The following is a 22,228-nucleotide window of genomic DNA, read 5'->3' as shown; positions in this document are numbered from 1 at the left end:
CCAAAAGAACAAGGGGAAAGTGACTAATCTACCATCCCAGTGGGCAGCCATCCTTGGTAATTGATTGACCTCTAAAAGTCAAAAAGGGTAAAGATTTGCAAATCTCAGTGGGCGTACATAGAGTGGTGTCTGCATTACAACTGGAGAGTGTTTCCCAAACCCACATAGAGCATTCATCAAAACTGTGTACTAGTCTAGACAATTTGCAAAGAGCCAGGATCATGGGAACCACATACTCCCCTCTGCACCACGATGCAGTTGAGTTTGGAAAAAAATTATAAAAAGATAAGCTAGAAAAACCCTTGTGTCTTTGGGAAATTGAAAATATACTTCTAAACAACCCATGTGTCCAGAAAAAAAATCACAGAGGAAATTTAAAAATACTCAGCATTGCAACTTGTTTGATATAGCTTATACCATTTGGAGGGAAAAGTACAACCTTAAATGATATTTCAAAAGAGAAAGGACAGAAAACAAATGAACTGAGCTCCTTAGCCTAAGCAATCAACTTGAGAAATTAAGAAGAGAAGAGAATGACACCACCCCCTCTCTCCTGTAGAAAGAAACAAAAATTAAAGACATCATTATGAAATTCATGAGGAATCTCATAGGACCTGGAAGAGACTGGGTAAGAAGAATGAGGAAGGGACGATTTCCATCAATATTTATAATGTATGTTAGGCAGGACCAATGGACTAGAGGAAACCAGTGAAATCAAGTAGTGAGTGCCACAGCCTCGCACATGTACGGGGATGTGACACATGACAAAGCTGCCATTGCGCACCAGTGGGGAAATGGGTCACCATTAAGTATGTGGGATTAGGACCATAGGATAAAAAATACAGATCTTTACCTCACCAAGTGCAAAACAATCAGTCATGTGGATCAAGATCCTTTTCTCTCAAGGATGTCCAGTTTTAGATAAAAAATTATGTAGTGACCCTATATCCAACCACACGACCTTCCCCCCTCACTCTAGGCTTTCCGCAAGATCTTCATTCATTCAACATGTTTTCTGTGCACCTGCCCACTCTGTTCCTGCCACTGTTCCAGGCATTTGGGATATGACCGCAAACCAGAGATCTCTGCCATGGTGGGGTTTACAGTCTGGATGACTAACACATACGGCCTTTACTCTGCGTCAGGCACGTTCTAAGCCGTGACGTTACCGCATTGAATCCTCGGTAGATGCTGCTGTTGTTACGTGTAAGTGGCAGAGCTAGGGTTTGACATCGATCTGTCTGCCCTCAGGATATCAGCTGCTAACTGTTACATTACACCACCTCTTCAGCCTAGGTGACGGTTTTGCTTGAGTATCTAAGTGTGGTGATGCGAAGACATCCATTGTTTGTCATGAGTTGGCTTTTTTACGACTCTAGAGCGGTGCTGGACACGGACCACCCAACCTTGGATGAGTTGAGAAAAAGCTGCTCAAACCATCCTCAGGGTTGTGTGGTTCCGATGAGAATTCTTGGTTGAGAAAGGCTGTAAAGACGATCTTTTAGGGGCCAGAGTGCTGAAGAGGAGCCCTACTGAGCTGCATCTCTGCTCTGATGTTGTCCGTTAAGTCCTTTCCTAAAGAATGACAGTGCTCGTTGTCATGGTAGCAGCTGTCAGAAACTCAGCTGCTTAAGCATCATGGAGAAAGTTAAGACTGAATCAAGTTCTTGGCCTCTGCCTCCTTAGGTTTGGTATGTTTAAGGTTAACCTATACGAGAAAGAAAGTATGTCTTTAGAATATAGTCATTTAAACTTTTCTTTTTGCCATTTGCAGCAACATGGATGGGCTTGGAAGGTATTATGCTGAGAAATGTCAGAGAAACACAAATACTGTGTGGTATTACTTACATGTGGAATCTAAAAAATACAACAAACCAGTGTATACAATAGAAAAGAAACAGACACAGAGGACAAACTAATGGTTACCAGTGGTGGGGAGGAGAGAGGGGAGGGACACGACAGGGTTAGGGGATTAAAAAGTACAATTTATTAGCCTATAAAACAAGCTACAAGGATATATTGTCCAACATGGAGAATACAGCAAATATTTTATAGCTACAATTGGAGTATAACCTTTAAAAATTGTGAATCTCTATATGGTACAGCTGTAACTTAAATAATATTCTACATCAGCTATTCTTCAATTAAAAAAAATTTGGTAGATCACGGTTGTCCAACATGAATAATGCCCCCCAAAGCTACACAGGTCCTCATGCCCAGGACCTGTAAATCCCATAACCTTATATAGAAAAAGGGATTTTGCAGATGTGATTAGGTCAAGGATCTCGGGAAGAGGAGAGTATCCTGGATGATCAGGGTAGGTCCTAAATGTAATCGTGCCTTTATGAGAGAGGCAGAGGGAGATCTGACTGCAGGAGAGGGTAACGTGACAAGTGAAGCAGGAAGCTAGGGCACTGGCTCTGAAGACAGAGGAAGGGGCCGTGAGCCAAGGAGTGCAAGGGATGTAGCCCTAGAAGCTGGAAAAGGACACAGCAGCTTGTCCCCGAGAGCTTCCGGGGGAGCATCACCCTACCTTGATTTCAATTCAGTGAAACTGACTTTGAACTTCTGACCTCCAGAAATATAAGCACATAAATGTGTGCTGTTTTAAGCCGGTCAATTTGTGGATTTGTTAACAGCGATGATAGGAAATTCATACAAAGTTGTTTATATTGAAAAACCCGTCTCTCATAGACAGGGTAGGAGGGTTAGCAGAGACTGGGATGTAAAGAGGTAAATAGAATGGCCTCTGGAGGAGGAAGGTGTATAGCATCTCCGCTTGGGTTCAGTGCCCACCTGGCGGGAGGATCCTGCACCGAGGCCCTGGGGAGCTGGTTGCAGGTCTGGCTTTGCTCGGTGAGCACCAGAGGGCTGGCAGCCAGTGGTCTCCTCTCTGCTGCTGATGCGGTCGGTGCCTGGCGATGGTCTGGATAGAGGCAGCTCTACCACCCTCTGTCCAGAGTGGAGAAGACAGGGAGCAGTGCTGCAGCTGACCCACGAAGGGGACACAAGAAAGGGAGAAACATTTCCTGCTGTGAGCCCCTGAGCTCGTATTTGTTACTGCAGCACAACCCAACTTAACCTGAGGGATAAAAGTGAGAGGAATGAATGAAATATCCTTTGGGCCTTGAACCTAACTTCTCTTTTATGTATAAAAAGTATTTTGATAGTTTTAATGATACACTGGCTTTTCTATTCATATGCATGAAAACTAAGGAAAGAATGTATTTTATTTTGTTCCAAACGTAACCGAGAACCATTATCATGTAAGTTAAACGTTATCTGTGTCCATGAGTGAAGCTGGGCCAATGGAAACATTCACAAAAGATCCCTGCCAGACATAGCGAGGAAAAAAAAAAAAAAAAAAAAAAAAGAAGGGGATGTTTAGAATAGGTAATTTTTTTAAAAGTCCGGACCAATTAAGGCAGTTATAAGTGGATGACATTCAAATATATGTATGTATATGTATACTAGAATGAGTTTCAAGCCATGCAAAGTTCACCAAAACAATTTTTATTTCCAGTGTTTAATTGGGTATGCACACAGGCATGACACAGGTTTGGATCCATTAAGTCCTCATGCAGAATTATATTCTTCTCCATAAAGAAGCCAGTTCCATCCAGATCACTATCTACACACCTATGTTACAACATTTATATCAAATCTGGTATCTGAAGAAAAGATACACATATAATATGTTCATTTAAGTTACGTATTTTACAGAAAGATTAAAAATTCAAGTCACACAAAACTCAAAAACTGTATTAAAAGTTTGAATATAAAACTCAGAGATCCGCCTGGAATGACTAAAGAATGGAAGTTCTGTATCCACCTGTGTTAAAACTGGTAAATGTAATGAAACTTGTTACCAATCGGACGCATTTGTTTACTCATTGTAAGTTACCTAATTTTAACAGTATGGCACCCTAAAAACCAAATGTGTTTTTATGATGAGGCACTTCTGTTAGTGATGAGATCAAAAGAACAGGCTTGCTGCATCCTGGTGACAGCTATTTTCTTCAGTAATCTTGGGTATTACACTATGTGGTGAGTTGCAACAAATACCTTCCTCATTTGTATACAACTATCCAATATATTTTTAAATATATATATATATATATTTATATATGTTCTTCTGGCTGTAGTAATGCACTGTAAAGCTCTTTCACAGTGCAAAATGATGAAACCAGCCCAAATGAAGGCTGCATAATAACAATTCTGGTACAAGAAAATATTTACAGAGTGACCGGAACGTGTAACAGTAGCTCTGATTCGCTCGAGGGGACGTACCCCCAGTTTAAAGACAGGGATGTGCTTTACTGCCTGGGGTTTCCGACAGGTGATGAGGTTGGGCGGTAGCGGGAGAGCCAGCATGCTGGCTCGTGTTCTGGAAGCTTTCTCCGTTTATTTGGTCGGGTGACGGTGGTGGAATGGAAACCGGGGGCCTGGAGGTTGAAGCCAAGGTGCTGGGAGAACCGCCTGCATCGGACTGAGAGGACCGAGCTGGGTCCGCCGCGGGAGCCCGGAACGTGCTGCCGCCCTCGGGCGCCGCGTCCCCCGCGTCCCCTCTGCTCAGGTCGGACGTGCTGGTGCGTAAGCGCTCCCTGGCCAGCCAGTCCGAGATGGACAGGTCCTGGGCTGAGCATTTCGGCTTCAGCCGGTTCACAGCTGAAAGTTCCGGCTCTCTCTCCCCACTCTGCTCCTGCGCCTTCCAAAAATTCAAAACACTGATTTCAGTAGCATCCCTGTGCCCTCCCAGCGTGTGTCTACGTTTGATGTTTTTCCTTTTGGCAGGATCGGCGCTGGGTTTTTGATTTCCTACCCCAAACATGTCATCTGCCGGCGCTCTGGGCCTCAGTTTTAACCGATCGGCTATTTTTGTTTTCCACGTGGGCTCCTGTTTCTCGGATTCGCCTCGGGCTGGTGGTGTCGGCAAACTCCCTGTCGATTTTCCTTTTTTCATAACATCGAACACTTTCGTGATCGAAGGGGTGTCCTTCTCGTTCTTGGTGTCCCCTAGGCTCCCGCTGTCCGACTTGAATCTAGCAGATTTTTTCCTGGACAGCGTGTCACACTCTATCAGTTTATGGGAACTGAAGAGCTGCCTCCGGCTCTCTAGGCTGGGTGTTAAGCTTCCCTCGGTACAGCTAACTTCACTGCCTTCCGAATTTCTCCGGCTCGTCTTAGGGGCCTCTTGCAGCTTTCCCCGGAAGAGCCTGTCCGACGGCAGGGCCGCGGGGAAGACAGGGAAATCGCTCTCACTGTCCGTCTCCACCGGCCGCCCTTCGCTGACCAGCTCGCTCCTCTCGTCGTCGGCCTCGTCCCCTTTACTCTCCGCCACCGACTGCACCTCGGGGCTCAGCCGGCTGGAGTCCAGGCCGGTCGGGAAGGTGGCAGACGACGTCGAGGAGCAGTCGGAGGTGACGGTGCTGACGTTGGCCAGGTACTCGCCGCGCTTCGTCTCGGGGCTGGTGGACTTCCTGGTGGAAAACCTGGCCAGGGATGCCTGGGCGTAAGCGCTAAGCAGCGTGCCGGAGTCGGAGCCCGCGTCTTCCACGTGCGAGGCCTTCTGCGTGGCGAGGGACCTGGGGCTCTCCCGCAGGACGGCGAGGCGACAGCTCGGGGTGGGCGACTTGGGCTGCTTGGCGCTGTGCGGGGGCGCGGGCTCCCCCGCCGGCGCGCTCTCCCTCCGCGCCCCTGCCTTCTCGTCCTTGGCTGCGCCCGCGTCCTTCCTGGCGTTGCTCTCCTTGGAAGGGACCGTCCTCTGTTTCCTGCCCGGGGTCTCGCTGTCTTTCTTGGTCTCTTCTTTAATATCGCTGTGACACTGCTCTGCGTTTTCTTTCTTAAAAAACACATTGTCCAGTTCGTCTTCTGAGCTGCTGGGTTGTGCTTTTTCTTTCGGCTTTTTCCTCTTGCGACTGGCGGCCGCAAAGATGGAGGACACAAGCAGGTCCCTGCTGTACTGGTCCTTTCCGGATCCCCAAGAACCCTGAGAAGCAGAGAAACCAGGCTTTGAACGTGAGAACATTACTAAGTTCATTTTCTGAAAGAGTCCCCCCACCCCCCCGGATATTTCTTAACTACTAAAGGTGAGCACTAACAGAGGATGCTTTCTTATACCTCCTTTTAACTTAAGATACATTTTTCTCTTTATTTAATTAGCCCCATTTCTTGGCTGGTGGTATTTGTTTGCTATGTATGTGCCAAGTCACAGCTCACATACGCCTGTCTCTCAGGGACATATTTGCTGCTTGGTTTGCTCTAGTCTCCTATTCTTGTCGACTGCCCTGAATCTACTGACCTTCCCTGCTCCTGCAAGGCTCAGAGGGTCCTCAGGTCCCTTCATCTAGAACATGGGATTCATAAAGAGTCAATATTCCCACTCAGTTGGATACAACATTCTGACATCGGATACAAAAGATTTATGACTGCCTTCAATCTTCTCATTACAGATCCCACATGACATGGATCCTGCATCAGATAAGCTCCCACTGGCTCAGTCAGGCTGGGTTTGGAGACTGGCCTCAGCTAAGTCAGGCTGATCTCAAGTAACTACAAAAATCAGAAAATTTAAATAACAGAAGGTGAACTAAAGATCTTAAACCCTTACCATAGCAACACTGGAGTGCACCGCCTGGGGAAAGCGGTGGGTGCCTGCAGCCTACTGGCTCTGCCAGCTCTGGGTTCTTGATGACAACTACTGAAGACTATTTAATTAACCTGTTCATAATGCCCATAGGCTAAGTAAATGCAGGGGGGATGTCAAAAACATTAGCTGATTTAATACACACTAAGACAAGCAGGCAGGCAGGCAGCACATTTCTCTATTGTCATAAAAATCTTAGACCAGCTGGAACTACTATATTGAAGCCTTGAAAAGTAAAGTAAAAATTTAGGCTAAAAGATTTCCTAAGTTCCCTTTAAAATTTGATGATTCTGTGAGTACATATCTGTTGAAGCTTATACTTACAACTAAAAAAATTATTACAAAAGAATTATATCATTTGGGTATCCATTATATATTATAGGCATGATACAGGCACCACCATAATTAAGATGAAGTGACTGCTATAACCAAAGATTAAAAAATATGGGAAGGAGGGAACGTCAAACAGGCAAGAAATCTAAAATCTTATATTCTGGCAAAAAAGGATGGGCAACTGCTGAGACGTGACAACATAATGCAAGGAGTGATCCTTGACTGCATCCCTGTCCAGGGAGATAGAAAACAACACTGTTGGGACAATTCGGGAAATCTGCATAAAGGCTATACATTAGAAATAATAATGTATCATGTTAATTCCCTGAGTACAATAATTATACTGTGATTATAAAGGAGAATGTCCTTGTTCTTAGGGAAGCACAATGAAGCATTTAGGGGTAAAGTCTTACCATGTCTATAAGTAATTCTCAAATGATTTAGAAAAAAACATATATAGACCTAAATATATATCAAGATTCACTAACTGATAAATCTAGGGCAAAAGGTTTGTGTCCTATTACACCAGGGACTTTTCTGTAGTTTTAAAATTTTTCAAAATAAAAAGTTGGGGTGGAGGGAGGGTATAGCTCAGTGCAAGACCTCCTGGATGAGGTCTTGGGTTCAATCTCCAGTACCTCTATTAAAAAAAAAATAACCTAATTACTTCCACCTGCCAAAAACAAAAAGGTAAAAATCACAATGTAAGTGATAGTGAATGATTTATCATTAAAATACTTTATAAAATTTTCTGCAAGAAATTAAATTATAATTTAGTCACATGTGACCCCATTATATTTAGAAATGATATGTAAAGTTCAGGTCTCATTTCTAAATAGGACAGCGTTTTTAGAAATTTATTGACCATTCTACTTGTTACTGTCTCAGCAGACCAAAATTTGGACCAACTGATAAAAACTGTCTAAGAACTATAGGAATTTCTTATAAACAAAAAGTTGTATAATTTAGTGGAGGTGTCAACAGAACACAAATTATGTTTAAAAACTGATTATAAAAACAAAGTGATCTTGCTAAAAGGAAGGCACCCATTTTTCATAAACAGTGTATAATAATAACAAAGTCTATCCTACTGCTGAAATATTTACAGATGAAACTGGATGTTTGGGATCTGCTTCAAAATAGTCCGAGGAGGAGGAAGTGGGTGGGTGCAGATGAGACATCTTGGCCGTGTGTTGAGGATGGATAATGAAGACTCAGGATACTAATATTCTCTTTACTTTTGTATATGCTGGAAAATGCCTACTTCTTAAACTATGCTACCCAACATCCCAACTCACAATCTAGTATTCCTTTATCGTATTCTATTTTTAAGCATTAATTTTTCCCTTTATAAGACTTTGTTGGTTTCTGTCACCTGACACGGACCGGGGTACGTCTGCATCTGAATCATAACAGTTGGCCACAGAGCCATTCCCCCACCACTGAAATATTATTTCCAAAGTGTACGAAACAATTTACCTTAGATTTGGTTGAGTCACTAGTGGCTGAATCTGTGAGAAGTTAAATAGAACACGGTCAGTATTAGTCAGATTCGTCACCGCTTTCAACAAACAATGCCAAACTCATGGAAAAGACAGGCACAGAACAAAATGTGAAAGCCAAACTCAAAAACAATAGAACACAGTGGATAGTCAGAGCTCACAGAGATGCAAGCTGCACCACAGAAAGCCACCGCCATGAAAGGATGCTGTGAATTGTAGGCAGAATCAGCTCAATGATAGGGATGGCAAAGGAGCCCTGTACTAAACGAAACAGAGACACTAGGGTTGATTAAATTAGCCAAGTGTTATGTCTAGCAATAAAGCAGCTCCAAGACCTTTTGAAGAATTGCACCATGTACCACATCCTGTATCTGAAACTGATACACAATGTAGAACTTTTAAGATTATTGGCTGCCCTTGCTACAAATTTGAGACACTTATACTTGGTGTAATGAGGTTGATTTTTGTCAGACTGTCAATCTTGAATTTTAGAAGCATCTACTTATGCGTAGATAACCCTGCTGCCGGGTCACTTTGGTTTTATGTTGAATGATGCTGACCACTGTGCTTTGGAGCCCCGTTTCACGTCTGTGCAGCCAGGGATCCTTTTGACTAGTTAGAATTGCTACCAGTTTGGCCATTATCTACTAACAAAGGCTATTATGGAAATGGAAAAATGGAGAGCATAATTTCACTGTCTGGCAAAAACTCAGGGTATACAAGTATAAAAGAGGGTAGGAAGGGGCTAGCACTCTTCAGAACAACACCAATTTTGAAATTTTCTCCTTTGAACTTCAGGGAAATGGATTTTCAAAATTAAATGAGCTGAGCCCCATGCCACGCCCCTTTCAACACATGGCTCAATGCTTTTATGACTTTAAGAACTGGTAGACCATACCATGCTATTTCTCCTCACGGTCTGCTTCAGAAATAACAAGAAACAGCAGAAAAACTTTTAAGAAAGTAGCAGTGATCTGTTGACAAGCATCTTGAGAGAAAATGGACACCACAGATCAACTCGGCTGGCATTTACAAGAAGCGGGGGTTTCTGCAGACAAGGCAGCTGCAGTGGGGACAGCAGCCCTCCTTCTTCCTACAGTTCCAGCTGTCCATCAGGGACACCACGGAATCCACTAGCGACATTACCGTGTGATAGACTCCTCCCATCTCACCTGGGCAACATCAGTACAGATTTGCCTGTGTCAGTAATGCTGAAAAAAACCCTTTAGGACTAAAGCAAGAACTAGAGGGAACCAAGGGAGAACACGGTGTCAGACGACATGCTAGGTTAGTGCAACAGGCTGGCAGGAGACAATCTGCATCGGAAGAGCCTACAAAACCTAATACTTTAACCGAAACATTAGGGCGGCAATTAGAAAACAGAAGACTGTCAAATAAGATCGACTTGTGCGATGACACCTGTGGTGACAAGTAATACACTGTATGTTATGGAAACGGTGCCCGGGAGCATTTCGCGTATTCCACTTGCTGCTGCTTTAACAGAACGTCCAGCTTGAGCATCAGAACTACTCATACAGCCTAGACCACACTTTCTGCCATCACAGCAACCACATACTCAGTAGCGTTCATCTGTTTTACCTTGTGATGACTATTACATGGAAACTGTGAATTTAAAGAAAAAAAAGAAAGAAAGAACGAAACAGTGGTTTGCATGCTCATTTCCCCGCGTATTTCCTTTCTGACAAGCATTACAACTCCATGCACTGCCAATGGCTTTTAGTCACTGGAAGATGATTAAGATCCATCAGAAAAGGGAGGTTAAGTTCTTTATCAGTGGAAAGGAAGAAAAAGGAGGGGGGAAAAATCACAGTGAATTGTTAACTTAGGACTGAGTTTTGCTCTTTCACGTTATAAGAATTTAGCTTTTAAAAACCTAGAGATTAATGCTGCCCAGGCAAGAGTTACCTGATACATCTCCAGGGGAGACTCCGGTCCTTCCAATGTTGGTGAGTAAATGATCTATGTTTGGCACTGGCTGGGAGTCTACTGTGCTTTCCTCCCGCACTGTCGTCTATGGTTAATAAACAAAGATCTCTCCATCATTTCTTCAAAGATACTTTCTTTAAAATTCAAACAACATTTTAGTAAAAGACACATTTCTGAGTGGAGGACATGGGCTTCATTTTTTTAAACTGTTTGCGTATAATTAATTAGCAAAAAAGGCATCATACATGTATTTTCATTAGATCAAAAACTGAGGAGCTATAGTGACCTGCTTCCGGGATGCAAAGCAGACAATATAGCATACAAAGCAGGAAGCTGACATTGCTGCAGGGCCAGGATCTTGTGGCGTCCCAAAAGAAAATGACAGAGCCCGAGCGCTGATGAACAATACTTACAAGAGGTTCTTCCGCACCCTCTTCTGTGAAAAACCAGTCATGCTAAAATTTAAAATAAAGAAGGTGAAAAGGAGAAATTAAATAACCCCCGAAATCGATCTAATTTTGGAGGACAGTATAGAACAAAAGGTAATTTTCTTAGGACAGAATTTGGTAATAATTTTATTTTTCTACCAAATATCAGCTGCTCATGAAAAAGAACCTTCTCAATGAGATAAAGCCTGGACTTACGTGCTGGATCAGGGTCTCCACAATCTTGTACTGATCCGGCATGTGTGTGACCATGTGGGTCATGTTATCTTCCGATGTCCTCACGAGAGTTGGACCAAACACGATGGCTAGGTTTCTTGGTTCCATCTGAAACAAAGGATGGTATAAGATACCACTTTTCTTAAGAAAGTAGGCTTAAATTCTCTCTTTGCATGTTTGGCATTTTATTTCTGAAAGGCTCTTCTGATGAAAAAGAATTCAAAGAACGGTTGACTGATGTGTGTTAAAAAAAATAATAATAACATCCTAGTTAGAATGTTCATACAGATTGGTTTATGGAAGTCCTTTTTCTTGCTTTAATGACAATGTATAATGCTTAAATGGCATTCATTTTTCCCCCAGGAAGTCTGTGATTGAAAGCAGTTGATTTGGTTCAAAACTAGTATTACCAGAGCTGGATTAACTGACAAAAATATTAAAATCAAAGGGAATAAACTCTCAAAAGAACAGGGAAACCCTCCCCTCAAAAACTGAAATAAAAATTTCCAAATTTACCCCTGTAGTAACATCAAGATCACTAATATGTTAAAACCTAATGTTTGAAAATATTTTTTTGACCAAATTTTTACTTCAACCAAAACTTCCAGAGCTTTTTCCTTATCTGTACGCCGACACGAGCACCTCAGTATCACATGCCGGTATGTTTGTGTGTTCATTTCCATGGTATTCTGTATTCCTGGTTAATTATCAAAGGTGCAAATCTTTTGTTTTCCTTTGTTACAGTGTTTGGTGAAAGTTTTTGAACTTAGGATTTGATTAAATGTTAAATAACCAACCCCCAAAACATACCAGAAGGTAAAAGAAAAATCACTGCAGAACTCAAAAAAAAAAATTCAAACTGGTCTGGGAACCCACACCAAAAATTTAGTTTCCATTCATCACCATATAATCAACCTCCCTTTACCCTTTTGTCCTCTCAACCCCACCCCGACCCCTTCCACTCTGATAACCACTACTCTGTTGTCTGTATCTATGTGCTCTTTTTGTGTTTGATAAAGGTAATGTGGTGGTGGTAAAACAAAACAAAAGTCTTATCTTCTTAAGTCTAAACAAAACTAAACAAGAAAATAGCTGTTATTTTTCACTGTATACTACTTGGCACATTTTTGAATTGTATTGTAAATACTGCCCATTTAAATTGTTATTATACAGTTGAAAAATAAAAAGTAAAATTTCTGACTTTTTCACTTTTCTTGATGGATAAATGTAGAAGAAAATGTCTTTAAAAAATAACAATGGATATTTTGGGGATCTTTTGCTTTAACAGTGATCTTTAGAGGGAACTGATCACCAATATGATGTATTTTAGAGCTTTTGTTTAATTATAACCTATTTTTGACTATTTGGCATGAAGCACTGAACCATGTCTTTTCGACTAAAGCCACTGACAAGACATCTTTTCAATATACAGTTTACACACCTTATTTTTTTCTGAATTTTCTGCCACTGTCTTCAGATGAGCCGAAAGAAACTTGAGTGTTTCATAATGATGTTCAGGCAAATCGTGAATCTGAAACATATTATTTTCATGATGGATTTAAATGCTGGTCTTTTTGTTGTTATCTCCAAAAAATACAAAATAATACCTACTAGTCTTTTTAATGTTTTCAGACGATCTAGAGGATCCTCCTTACGATTGGCTTCAATAAAGTCGGCATATTTATCTGACAACAACATCAAGAACAGAAAAGCGAATTTATCTTAAATTGTTTAGGTGAACTATAATCTAGTTTTCCTTTCAATTTCAAACCATAATTAAAAAGAAAAAAAAAAAAAGTAGGGACCCCCCCCCCAAATAGCGTTTGAAATATTAACTCTCTAAAACTGCTGTAAGTTTTTAATGATCATGATGATAATTATCATCAAATACAGGAAATTCCCTAAAATGTGAGTTCTCTGACAGTACATTCTATATTTATAAAATCTGCCACTCTCTGTCCCTTGACCACAACCTCTACCACACAGTCTTGTGTAAGTCAAATAGTTGGCTTGACTGAAAAAATGGTTTTTTACTAACTGTACCTTATTATATATCAAGACTTTTGACAGAATAATATATTTTTAACTTGATTGTAAACATGAACGAACAGCATAATCTATATTTTACTGAACTTAAACAATTTTTTATCAATTCTTATTTTTCATTGAAATGTATCAGGAGAAAAAACATCCAGATGGCAAAAAGTAGCACATAACCATGCCTTGTATATAAATAAGAACTGAACAAAATCTTCTGTTCCCTTTGACAGAAATGTTTTCTCCCAGTTCGATTTAATATGCTGTGTTTTCCCAAAAGTGCCATGTTAAACTGTTCCACTTGGTATCATTCGTGGACGTTAACTCACCATTTGTGAAGAGAGGTTCAGGGAGTTTTCTGAAGAAGGATTTTAATAAACTGCTTATGACGTTCAAATCTCGCCATTTCTAGGTATGCAAAATAAAAACACAGTGTTTTCATAGTCAATACCATCAGAGAGAAAAAACAAAGATGAGTTACTCAAATAGAAATAAAATAAACTTACATCGTCTTGGATGTCAATGTCCGCCATTCCCTTGTTGAGTTCCTCCTGCATGCTTGAGATGGCCGCGTTGTTTCCAGGAACTCTGTAGATGCCTGTATATTCAAGACCTCTTTCTTCAACTAATTTGCAGCATATGTCAACTATTAATGGAATATACTGCAAAATAAGGAAGAAACATTTTATTTAATGTAGCATGAATGTTTATCTTTCATGGATAGATGTGTATCATAGGTAAGAGACCCTTTCATCCAGGAGGAACCAGTGTATAAACTGCTGTTCTTTGATAGAGAGAAAATAGAGAATACAGACATTGCAGAACAGGGAATAGATAACAACCAGCAAGAGATACTTGAGTCAGTGGAAGGAGAACCATTAGGTCAAGACAGAAAGAGGAGGATTCATGGAGAGAGAACGTCCCAAGAGGAAAGGCGAGCAGGTGGGAGCAGCTGAGTTGAGTAAAAGAAGGGGGAGAAGGAATAACATCCATCCACTCATGATATGGATCCTAACACAGGTGTTCTAAACACACACAAATGCACATTTACATTTATCATACTTTCTTAATCAAGTCCTTGTTCCCATCCTTCTAAGATGCTAAAAGCAGAAATACACATGATTTGAAAATGAATTCTTACCAACCCTTCCAAATACATTCCTAATAGTTGAATACTTACTCTATTTCAAAGTCAATGCATCAGGAAAAAAGCACTGTAGATAAAATTACTCAACACACTCATATAGGTCAGAAATGCTTAGAGAAACTAAGACCTGATAAGAAGAGGAAAACACCGAACAGACCAACAGACACCCCCTGGGGTCTGCACGGCCGTGTGCTCAGGTTCTGTTATGACTACGGCTGAATTACTGGCTTTAGGAAATCCGGCTGGCGGGGGGTCTCCTACCCGGTTAGTGTGGGCTGGCGGGCAGTCGTCCAGTCTGACCCCGAAGGTTCCTGTAGCTGTGGGCTTTTTTTCAAATGTCTTCCGCATAATACTTGGAATGCCTTTTCTCCACGTGCCCTTGTCCTTCGGGGGACTGGTGTCCTCTTTTGATCATTATTCAAAAGAAAATGACATAAGAAAATGGAAACAAGAGTGTTTAAATCATGACTTTAAAGATCCTTTATCAATATTTATGTAAGTCAGAGTCCTATACTGTAAGTACCATATCCTTTACTTATCAAAAATATTCTATTGTCTTCCTAATATAGCACGCCTTTCAACCTTCCATACAATATATGTTTCTTCACCCTTTGACAATCTGTACCATGAAGGATTTTCTTTAAAACAGTCAGGAAAAAAGAATCACTGTGAGATCTTAATTGTGAGATTTTGGCCCAAGGAAATAGAATGGTTTTATTTCAAAATGAAAGCACCTGTATCCTCTGTATTACTCCAATCTATAGTTTTTTTTTTTATGCAGATGTATGTGCTGAATTTTCCTTCACTTGGTCTTTGTTGCGAGGACCCCCCTTGAGGGCGTGACCCCTGCGCTCATGTCTGGAGGGACGCCCCGGAGAAACAGGGAGCGCCCGCACCGCCCCGGGGCGAAGCCGAGACTCACGAGGAGCGCGGACGCCAGTACCTTTGCTGAGAAGCTTCCTTTCCGGCTCCTCCTTGGGCGAGTGCGGACTCTGCGTCCGAGGCTCCGCTCTGGCACCCAGCAGGGTCTGCCGGATGCTGAGGCTCTGCCGGGGCGTCCTGGGCACCTGCTCCGCTTTGCTGCCGGAAGAAGGGGGCGTTCCTGAACAAGCGCGCATCTTACATCCCAGCCGCCTCGGAGGCGTGGTGGGGTTCTCACCTCATCAGGCTGTTATATTCCTTTATTCTTCGACTTATCAGATCCCTGTTAGTGACTCCAGTGTCCTGCGGAATAAACAGAAGGTAAAATTAGAAAGTCGATTCTGAACTTAAATAGGAATTCTCATTTGGGGGGAGGGGCTCTATATTGCGCTACTTCGTTTATTCCATACGGACACTATGGAGCTGTGTTTAAAACCTATATTCAAATCACAACTATGGGACAAGTGTTCTAAGTGCCTCCCCCACTGCCAAGAGTTCTCCGTTTAGGTTCTGTGCTCCGCCAACACCTAGACTAGCACCAGCAAGTCACTGGTGTTGAAACTCCTTGACCTGACATTTTAAATAAATGGCTGGGAAGCAGGGAGCCAGTTTTTTCTCTCATACCGGAAGGAATGATTGGAGTTTCAAAATAATCCAATTGGACAAAAGGTGGAATCCTACCAAAATCTGTTAATGGTTAATTTGGAGAAGCAGTGAGATCGAGAATCAGTTTGGATCAGAAGTAGCAATTAGATTATCAGAAGAAAAAAGCTCAACTGTTTTTAACCTCAACAGGCTAACTTAGAAAACACGCTAAATGGAGAACTCAGAGTTGACCATTAGATGGTGACTTTTTTTCCCCCTACTGATTCCAATTATATGTTGATACATGTCCTCACTTATTTTTTTTTTTTGACTTGTCTCATTTTGATCTCAATGAACATTATAACTTACAATGAATACAGGCTTTGGAGTTGAACAGTCTTGAATTCAAATCGATTCTTCTCATTTTCCAACTGAAAGAGGATGTGGTTAAGATCTAGAATAAGATTGCCTGGGTGTAAATCCTAGCCCTGACACTTCTCAGCTAGGTGACCTTGGAGAAATCACTTAACCTCTCTTTGCCACACAGTTGCCTTCTTTGTAACATGGTTATGATCATAATATGACCGCTGAGATTGCTGGGCTTAACTAATGTAAATGCTTCTGACTGCCTGCCATATGGTGTATGCTCAGTGACCGATCACTTTCTTATCTACAAGGCTGGGGGAGCTCCCTGTGTCTTAACACTGGATGATGCTGCTGCTCTAAAGGCTGACATGAAGTCAGTGTTCATGATCTACCAGGCACCACGCTGCATACTTCCTAAGCATTATCTCATTCAATCCTTAAAACAGCCCTGTGTTTCAAAGATGAGGTTATCTATCGGATTCTTTCAGTCTTCTTTAAAAAAATGTCATGAAGGTGCCTGTTTTATCCGCATACATCACCCTGAACACGTACCTCTTCGTTGAGGTTGCTGCTCTCCTGGATGGCCTTGATCCAGGCTAACATGTCGTCCCTGTCTTCAGCCTGGAACAGGCACTCGCAGTCAGAGGTGGTGAGTCGGAACACGTTCCTCCTCTTGGTCTCGCTGTAGGAGATGTCTATGAGGCACGCGTTCACACTGATGGGCTGCTCCTCTTCAGACGAAGTGGTCTGCTCGCGTTTATCTTTGTACAGGTACAGAGAGTGACCTCGAAGAACAACATACATCTGCTTCCATGGCCGAATACTTCCGCCAACCCGCTGGAAAACAGGAAGCAGATTGGGACCGCTCAATCCTCGGCTAAACCTTAGTGACAGGACAGACACCCTCAGCGGCACTGCCAGCACGTGTCAGTGTGCACCCAAGGCAGCAGGCATCCGCTTTATGTCAATGTTTGTCTGCCAGGGGAGGAAAGACAAAAATTGTGGCGCGTAAACCAAGTTGGGCCACGTGTTCATTTCAAAGTCAAGGATAGTGAAAACTCACTTTCATTTGGTGGAGAAAATGAACAAAGAAATTAGGATAAAGCAGGTGTAGCAAACTGAATTTAAAAAAAAAGCTAAGGGAACAGAAAATAAGGAAAAAGGTCGGTCAGGAAAATCTTGAGTGAAAGCAAGGCTTAAGGCAAGTCTTAAATCACACAAATGACAAACACTGCGTAAGGAGAACCCAAAGCCATGTATGTACGAGTAATGAACTTAGTTATTAACAAAACTGATCAGCTTTACACGATCAAGCAACAGTATCTACATCCAAGGTGGGTTTTCTTAAAAAAATTTTTAATACTCTTTTGACAGTGTTAATTAAGGCTTTCTTGTAAATAAGCTGTCCAAATATTGTAGGAAACTTTCTGGCAAAGTTTTACTATATTGTTACCTACTAAACGAGGCACATATTGATATTGTGATATTCACTGATGCGACTCAATACTTATAAATGGAAACAATAAACTTATAAAGGCAACTTAAAAGAATCAACTGGGAAACACTGAATAAAAGTTTTTAAATGATTAATATGGAGAACTGCCACTCCCTAAAGGACTACCCTGTCATAATCTATGGGCAATAAACTGTTTAATAAGGAAAGCAGAATTCCTTCTTCAACACTCTGATGTCTCTTTTACATTGCCAAGATACAGGGCAACACATTCCACATGTAACCAATACAAAGGATGAAATGGTGTAAAAATGAAATCACTGATTAGAATTTTTAAAAATAATTTTTCCTTTACATAGAAAAAGATGCTGCCAATGATGTTTTCCACTCTTTATTCTGGATATTTTGCCATTTTATGTACACAGGCTTAATGCTTTATTTTTCAGGGCCTGCATTTCATACGTTCACAGTAGCTGAGAGAACACGTTACCTTGCCCTTATCGGTGACAAGTGGCCTGAAATGAAGCCACCCTTCCTTGGCAGCATCGCTGAAAACCTCTGAGGAAGAATCTTTCCTGGATCCAGAGTCTTCTGACGACTTCTGGCTGTCGATTATCTACAGAAAAGGCCGAAGAAAACACAGCAAATTGTCAGCATTTTCCTTTATAAATATATTTGCAATGTGAAACTGCTTTGCTGAAAAAGTCTTTTATTTAATCTTCCAATTGAAGAGCTATTTTTGAACCATCTTAACTTTATCAGTTACATCAGAAAAATTTCGGGTTTTTTTTTTTTAAAAAAAAAAAGGGAATCGACCACTTATCATTTTTAAAAGTCACCTGAAGGAAGTTCTTAACCGCTAAACAGTAACAGAAACCGTTTAATTTTCCTGCTCTCAAGAGCTCCCATTTTACTGGGAAAAGACAAAGAAGAATAAAAAATAAACAAGAAAATGATCGGACTGTGATCAGTGCCGTTTGGAGAAGGGAACTGAGGAGCAGCTATAAGTTGGTGATGCTGACAGGAAGCCTCTGTGCAGAAAGAACACGTAGGATGAAATTCAGGGAAAAAATTTAAAGGAAGAGCCAACCATGAGAGGTCAGGGGAAAGAGTTGAGAGAGAAGGTACAGCTAATGAAGGTGCACTCATTGCTATCACTTTAAACGGTCCGTGTTCGATGGGAGTAAGAGAAACAGCTAATTGTAGACCGTTGAGGGTCTCCCAGGCTGTGGCAGGGCGTGAACTGATGAAGCCGGGGAGGATCGTCATCGGATGACACAGCTGAGAGGTTGCGCTGCTTGCTACCTGGAGGGGGGGGGGTTCTAAAGGGACAACCAGGAAAGGAGGTGTTCCTGCAGGAGCCCAGGTGCTGGGTGATGGCAGCTGGGACTTGACCAAAGTGAAGGCAGAGAGGAATGTAAAGATTCAGGCTATGTTTTGGAGGCAGAGTGGACGGCACTTGAAACAGAAAAGAAGAAACAAGGCGAATTCCTAGATCTGGAGCTTGAACAACTGGGTCGACAGAAGGGGACCTAGTGAGATGGGGAGACGGGAGGGACAGACGCGTCTGGGCGTCATGCAGGTCCACTTGCCCCGGAAACCTTGAACTGCTCATTAAACATCCACATGCAGACGGTGCACAGGCAGGAGCCTCTGTGAGCTGCAGTCTGGGGAAGAGGTCAAGTCTGGAGATGTATCCTTGGGGAGATCTCTGGATAAGAGCGCCGAGGAAATGAGGGCCGATGGAGAGGAGAGAAGGGTCAGAAGCAGCTCTAGGCCTTCCAACACTAAATATCAGGCAGAGGCAAAAATGGAAACCAGCAGAGGACAGCGTTTCAGGAAGCGACTGGGAAATTGTGTTGCCCACTTACTGAAAGGTCAAATAAAAAATCCAAGCAACTGTTCGTTTTGGAACCTGAGAGTCTCTGGTAACCTTGGCCTGAACCACGTCATTGTCAAGTGTGTGGGCTGAGAAAGACATGATGTGAGGAAGTGGAACCTGCGGATGTTTTTTTTTTTTTTTTTTCCCCAACGAGTGTTACTGTGAAAAGCAGAAGAGTAAAGCGGAGCAGTAAGTAGAGGGGGATGTGGAATCGAGGAAGATTTTTCTTTTAAACACAGGAAATAGTAGAATACTTCTATATGATCGTGACTGAGCCGCTGGAAAGAGTGATTTTACAGAAGAGACAGGGGTCTTGAGAAAGTGAAAAGTGATGGAACCCAAAGAAGAAATGTGGGTGTTGGTGTTCAATAGCATAATGTCCCAAGTAAGAAGATATTTATTAAGATAAGAGTAAGGAAGCCTGAAAGCGCAGGTGTACAGAAGGTCCTGATATTTTTGGAGAAGGTAAAATGAGGAAATTCCTGTCTAACTTCCAGGAGGGAAAAGCAGACAGGAGGAGAATGGTTGCTTGGATTCCTGCCTGATATCTACAGTGTTGGAAGGTCTAGAGCTGGTTCTGACCCCTCTTTCCTCTCCATCGGCCCTTATTTCCTCGATGATCCTATCCAGAGATCTCCCCGAAGATACACAGAGGATTGTACTAGGTGAGGGGTGGAGAGGAGGAATGAAATAATAATTTTCAGGACAGAAAAACAGACAAATTGCCAGGTGGTCAGAATTTTTGGCCATAAACTTACAAAGTGAGAAAAATCAGCACAATTGTATGTTAAAGAAATTACACATGTGACGAGTATGTTTAGAAACCACAATTTACAGTGATATTTTCCAAATGCACTCGAAACTTACAGAACAAAAGGTTATGACATTTAAATATGAAATACCTAATGGATAAAAGAAAGAATTCTCTATGGAGAACTAAAGTAAATTAAGGTAAACAGAAACATTTCCCATTTGCTGATATTTTAAAAATATTGAACACCTACCTTGATTCCCTTCAGGCTAGATACATGCTTAAAGGACCTGTTGGAGAAGAAGTATATCAGTATTTGCAGGAAGTGCGTAAAACACCTTAAAGATGTAAAAATAATCTGATTATGACAACTAGCCTTTCATGAATAAGTGGATATTTCATTGTTACCATGTTCATTTCAGTGTTCGATGCAAGTGAGGAATAACAGCTAATTTTATAAAACTTCCGATTCAGTGATTGAAGATTTCTAGATTGGAAATTAAAACTGTCTCTGCGTAAAAGGTGACTTTTTCTCATCCTTTTTTTTTAAGCTCAAAGAAAAAGCTACTCAGACTTAAACGCTGGGCTTTATATCATTAGTATCCATAGCTGTCATGCTCTATTAAGAGCTTCCACATGGTCAGTGATGATGGGTAAGTGGTCACCATTGGCCGTGAGTTACAGAGTGGACAGCTCATCTGCACTGGTCCAGCCTGGACGCCGCGGCAGGAATGCACCGTGCAGGCTGAGCACGACCGCTGCTCCTCCCTCCAACCACGTTCTGGATGTTTCCGTACAGAGGACAACGGCTGCCACTGAAGAGGCTCAGGGCTTCGAGAAGGGGTTCACATTAATTATTCAAAACAGCTTAAATTTAGGGGACAAAGTTGTCTTGTTGCTGCTGTTAATTTGAAATTCACTGAAGGAACTTAGAAAGGTGTGACTGAGATGGCATGTCCTCTCTTCTCAGAATCTGCCTCCCGCTTTCCCTCCAAACAACAAGATCACCAGAAACACCTATGAAGACTCAGTCTCCAGTGTCAGGGGACCCCTGGAGCTCTGCACTAGGAAATACGCATAAGGGTGGTGAAGTGCCGTGAAGTAAAAAGTGGATTCGGGGAAAGAGGTCACCAGTGGTTGCACGTCTCAAACAAAACTGCAGAGCACTGTTCTCTGAGTAAAACCAAGCTCCCCCTGTTTGGAACAATGGGAACTGGGATGCTGGTGCTGGGGACCGGAGCCTCCTGTATCACCACGGAGTGTCAGGGGAGGTGAGGAGGAAGGAGAAACACGCAGTCCTGCTATCTTTGCAGAAAGAGGTAAGTGAAGCCGACTCTGAAAGGAGGCCATTACTGCTGTCTTCCAGAGGGGAAGAGTAAAGGCTGCAACAGTTCACAAAGCCACCCCGGCACCATTAGAAAGACCTCTGCTAGTCACCACTGCCATCGCCACCACCACTGCCCTGGCCACACTGCACATCCACTCCCCCCCAAGTAGCTGGCCCAGGAAGAACAAATTGTATTAGAATATAAATAATAATCAAACGGAAGTTTCAGAGTATCTGTACAAAAATTCTACAATAAAAAAGACAAATCATTCTTTGACAGAATAAGGATCAGTATGAGAAAGATGTCAATATTTCCTCAATTAATCTGTAAATTAAACACTGTGCCAAGGAAAATATCCAGAAGAACTTAAGAAATAGAAACTGATTTTAATGTTCAAATAGTAAAATAAAAACAGCCAGAATTCTGCAAGAACATTATGAGGGAGAAAAGCCCCACCAGATGGTAAAAACACTACAAAACCACTGTAATTAATAGAATCTGGTAGACATGATAGACAAATAAACTGAATAGAGTCCAAAAATAAAACCAAAGACATGTAACAAATTCATTTATAATAAAGATGACATATCAGTGGGAAAAGTATGACATTTAATAGATGATCTTGGGACAACTGAGACACACTGGAAAATATACAGTTGGCTCTTTAT

The 22,228-nt window shown here is 41.9% G+C and overlaps 1 protein-coding gene across 4 annotated transcripts in view; it reads right to left on the bottom strand.

Moving 5' to 3' along the window:
- Positions 1-3,497: 3,497 nt before the first annotated feature.
- ARHGAP21 (Rho GTPase activating protein 21) overlaps positions 3,498-22,228 on the bottom strand; it is a 120,122-nt gene continuing 101,391 nt past the window's right edge. For all 4 annotated transcript variants that reach the window (XM_072955450.1, XM_072955451.1, XM_072955452.1 and 1 more), the window contains 15 exons: positions 20,486-20,522; positions 18,090-18,215; positions 16,699-16,983; positions 15,434-15,498; positions 15,218-15,354; positions 14,536-14,678; positions 13,634-13,789; positions 13,457-13,535; positions 12,702-12,775; positions 12,532-12,621; positions 11,073-11,198; positions 10,842-10,883; positions 10,408-10,513; positions 8,459-8,490; positions 3,498-5,989 (listed from right to left, as the gene is read on the bottom strand). In XM_072955450.1, coding sequence (XP_072811551.1) covers positions 4,298-5,989; positions 8,459-8,490; positions 10,408-10,513; positions 10,842-10,883; positions 11,073-11,198; positions 12,532-12,621; positions 12,702-12,775; positions 13,457-13,535; positions 13,634-13,789; positions 14,536-14,678; positions 15,218-15,354; positions 15,434-15,498; positions 16,699-16,983; positions 18,090-18,215; positions 20,486-20,522 — 3,190 coding nt within the window. In that variant the 3' untranslated portion in view covers positions 3,498-4,297. The remainder of the gene's footprint in view (positions 5,990-8,458; positions 8,491-10,407; positions 10,514-10,841; positions 10,884-11,072; positions 11,199-12,531; positions 12,622-12,701; positions 12,776-13,456; positions 13,536-13,633; positions 13,790-14,535; positions 14,679-15,217; positions 15,355-15,433; positions 15,499-16,698; positions 16,984-18,089; positions 18,216-20,485; positions 20,523-22,228) is intronic.

The sequence above is a fragment of the Vicugna pacos genome, chromosome 35, assembly GCF_048564905.1.
Source record: "Vicugna pacos chromosome 35, VicPac4, whole genome shotgun sequence".
Taxonomy (NCBI): domain Eukaryota; kingdom Metazoa; phylum Chordata; class Mammalia; order Artiodactyla; family Camelidae; genus Vicugna; species Vicugna pacos.
Note: the sequence above shows the minus strand (reverse complement) of the source record. Positions and strands in the feature narration are given on the sequence as shown.